At 56.8% G+C, this 2,271-nt stretch overlaps 1 protein-coding gene across 1 annotated transcript in view; it reads right to left on the reverse strand.

Annotated features, from left to right (window-relative positions):
- LOC103619030 (procollagen galactosyltransferase 1) overlaps positions 1-2,265 on the reverse strand; it is an 8,233-nt gene extending 5,968 nt beyond the window's left edge. Inside the window, exons 1-2 of the mRNA XM_017739068.1 lie at positions 2,223-2,265; positions 410-529 (exon numbers count right to left, since the gene is read on the reverse strand). Of these exons, the coding sequence (XP_017594557.1) occupies positions 410-521 (112 nt within the window). The 5' untranslated portion in view covers positions 522-529; positions 2,223-2,265. The remainder of the gene's footprint in view (positions 1-409; positions 530-2,222) is intronic.
- Positions 2,266-2,271: the final 6 nt, after the last annotated feature.

Raw genomic sequence — 2,271 nt, forward strand, 5'->3', positions numbered from 1 at the left:
ATCAGCCCCAGATCCCAAAGGAATGAGCCCCAGATCCCACAGGGATCAGCCCCAGATCCCAAAGGAATGAGCCCCAAATCCCACAGGGATCAGCCCCAGATCCCAATGGGATCAACCCCAAATCCCAACAGGATCAACCCCAGATCCCACAGGGATCAGCCCCAGATCCCAAAGGAATCAGCCCTGATCGCATGGGAACGAGCCCCAAATCCCACAGGAATGAGCCCCAAATCCCACCAGGGATCAGCTCCGGACCCTCAGGGCTCATCCTGAGGCCCTGGATCCCTTGGGATCCCTTGGGATCCTTTGGGATCCATTTCCCCCACAGGATCCCGAGGCCGCCGATCCCTCGGGATGGCCCTGAGGCCACGGATGCTCCGGGATCCCTCGGGATCCCGTGGGATCTCACCCATGATCTCCAGCTGGACGTGCAGGAAGTTCTCGGCCTCGTCCCGCAGGGAGCTCTGGGAGCGCAGCGGCACCGGCAGGAAGCCGAACTGCTCCCGGTTAGTGACGAACATCTGCACCCCTGGAATGGCATCGGGAACGTCGGGAATGGGGTCGGGAATGTCGGGAATGGGGTCGGGAATGGGGTCGGGAATGGGGTCGGGAAGGGGATCTGGGATAACGGGATCAGGGATGGGAGCGGCACCGGCAGGAAGCTGAACTGGTCCCAGTTACTGACGAACATCAGCACCCCTGGAATGGCATCGGGAATGTCGGGAATGGGGTCGGGAATGGGGTCGGGAATGGGGTCGGGAAGGGGATCTGGGATAACGGGATCAGGGATGGGAGCGGCACCGGCAGGAAGCTGAACTGGTCCCAGTTACTGACGAACATCAGCACCCCTGGAATGGCATCGGGAACGTCGGGAATGGGGTCAGGCATAACTGGATTGGGAATGGGGTCGGGAATGGGGTCAGGGATAACTGGACTGGGAATGGGGTCGGGAATGTTGGGAATGGAGTCGGGAATGGGATTGGGAGCGAGATCAAGACTGGGGGGTCACTTCTAAATTGGGATCACCCAAAGCCAATCCCAAATCCCATCCCAATCCCATCCCAATCCCGCCCCTCCCCCGTGGCCTAACAAGGAGCGGCGGAGACGATGATGGAAGAGCAACCAAACCCAACCCAACCCAACCCAACTCAACCAACCCCAACCCAATCCAACCCAATCCAATCCAATCCAACCCAACCCAATCCAATCCAATCCAATCCAATCCAATCCAATCCAATCCAATCCAATCCAATCCAACCCAACCCAATCCAATCCAATCCAATCCAAAACACACCCCACCCCAACCCAACTCATCCCAACCCATTCTAACCCATCCCAACTCATCCCAACCTCACTCATCCCAACCCAACTCATTCCAACCCAACTGAACTCATCCCAACTCGTTCCAACTCAACCCATGCAGCCCATCCCATCCCATCCAACCCAACTCAACCCACCCCAACCCAACCCATCCCATCCAACCCAACTCATCCATCCCATCCCAACCCAACTCATCCAACCCAACTCAATCCAACCAATCCATCCAACTCAACTCATTCCAACCCAACCCAACGCATCCATCCCAACCCATCCTATCCAACCCAACTCACCCCATCCCATCCAACCCAACTCAACCCATCCCAACTCAACCCATCCCATCCCAACCCAACTCATCCCATCCAACCCAACTCAACCCATCCCAACTCAACCCATCCAACCCAACTCAATCCAACCAATCCATCCAACTCATTCCAACTCATCCCATCCCATCCAACCCAATCCATCCCATCCAACCCAATGGAATGGCACTGGGCCAACCCAACTTATCCCATCCCATCCAACCTAACTCATCCATGCCAACCCAACTCATCCATCCCAACCCAACTCATCCCATCCCAACCCAACTCATCCCATCCCAACCCAACTCAACCCATCCAACCCAACTCAATCCAACACATCCATCAACTCATTCCAACCCAACCCAACGCATCCATCCCAACCCATCCCATCCAACCCAACTCAACCCATCCCAACCCATCCAACCCAACTCAAACCAACCCCAATCCCAATCCCATCCCAATCCCAACCCCAATCCCATCCCGAATCCCTCACCGGCCTCCCGGCAGGTGGCAACAAACACAACGATGTCATCCCAATCCCAACCCCAACCCAATCCCATCCGAACCCCAATCCCAACCCCAATCCCATTCCGAATCCCTCACCGGCCTCCCGGCAGGCGGCAGCAAAGACGATGATGTCGTCGAAGGCGCC

The sequence above is a fragment of the Corvus brachyrhynchos genome, unplaced genomic scaffold (assembly GCF_000691975.1).
Source record: "Corvus brachyrhynchos isolate BGI_N302 unplaced genomic scaffold, ASM69197v1 scaffold527, whole genome shotgun sequence".
Taxonomy (NCBI): Eukaryota; Metazoa; Chordata; class Aves; order Passeriformes; family Corvidae; genus Corvus; species Corvus brachyrhynchos.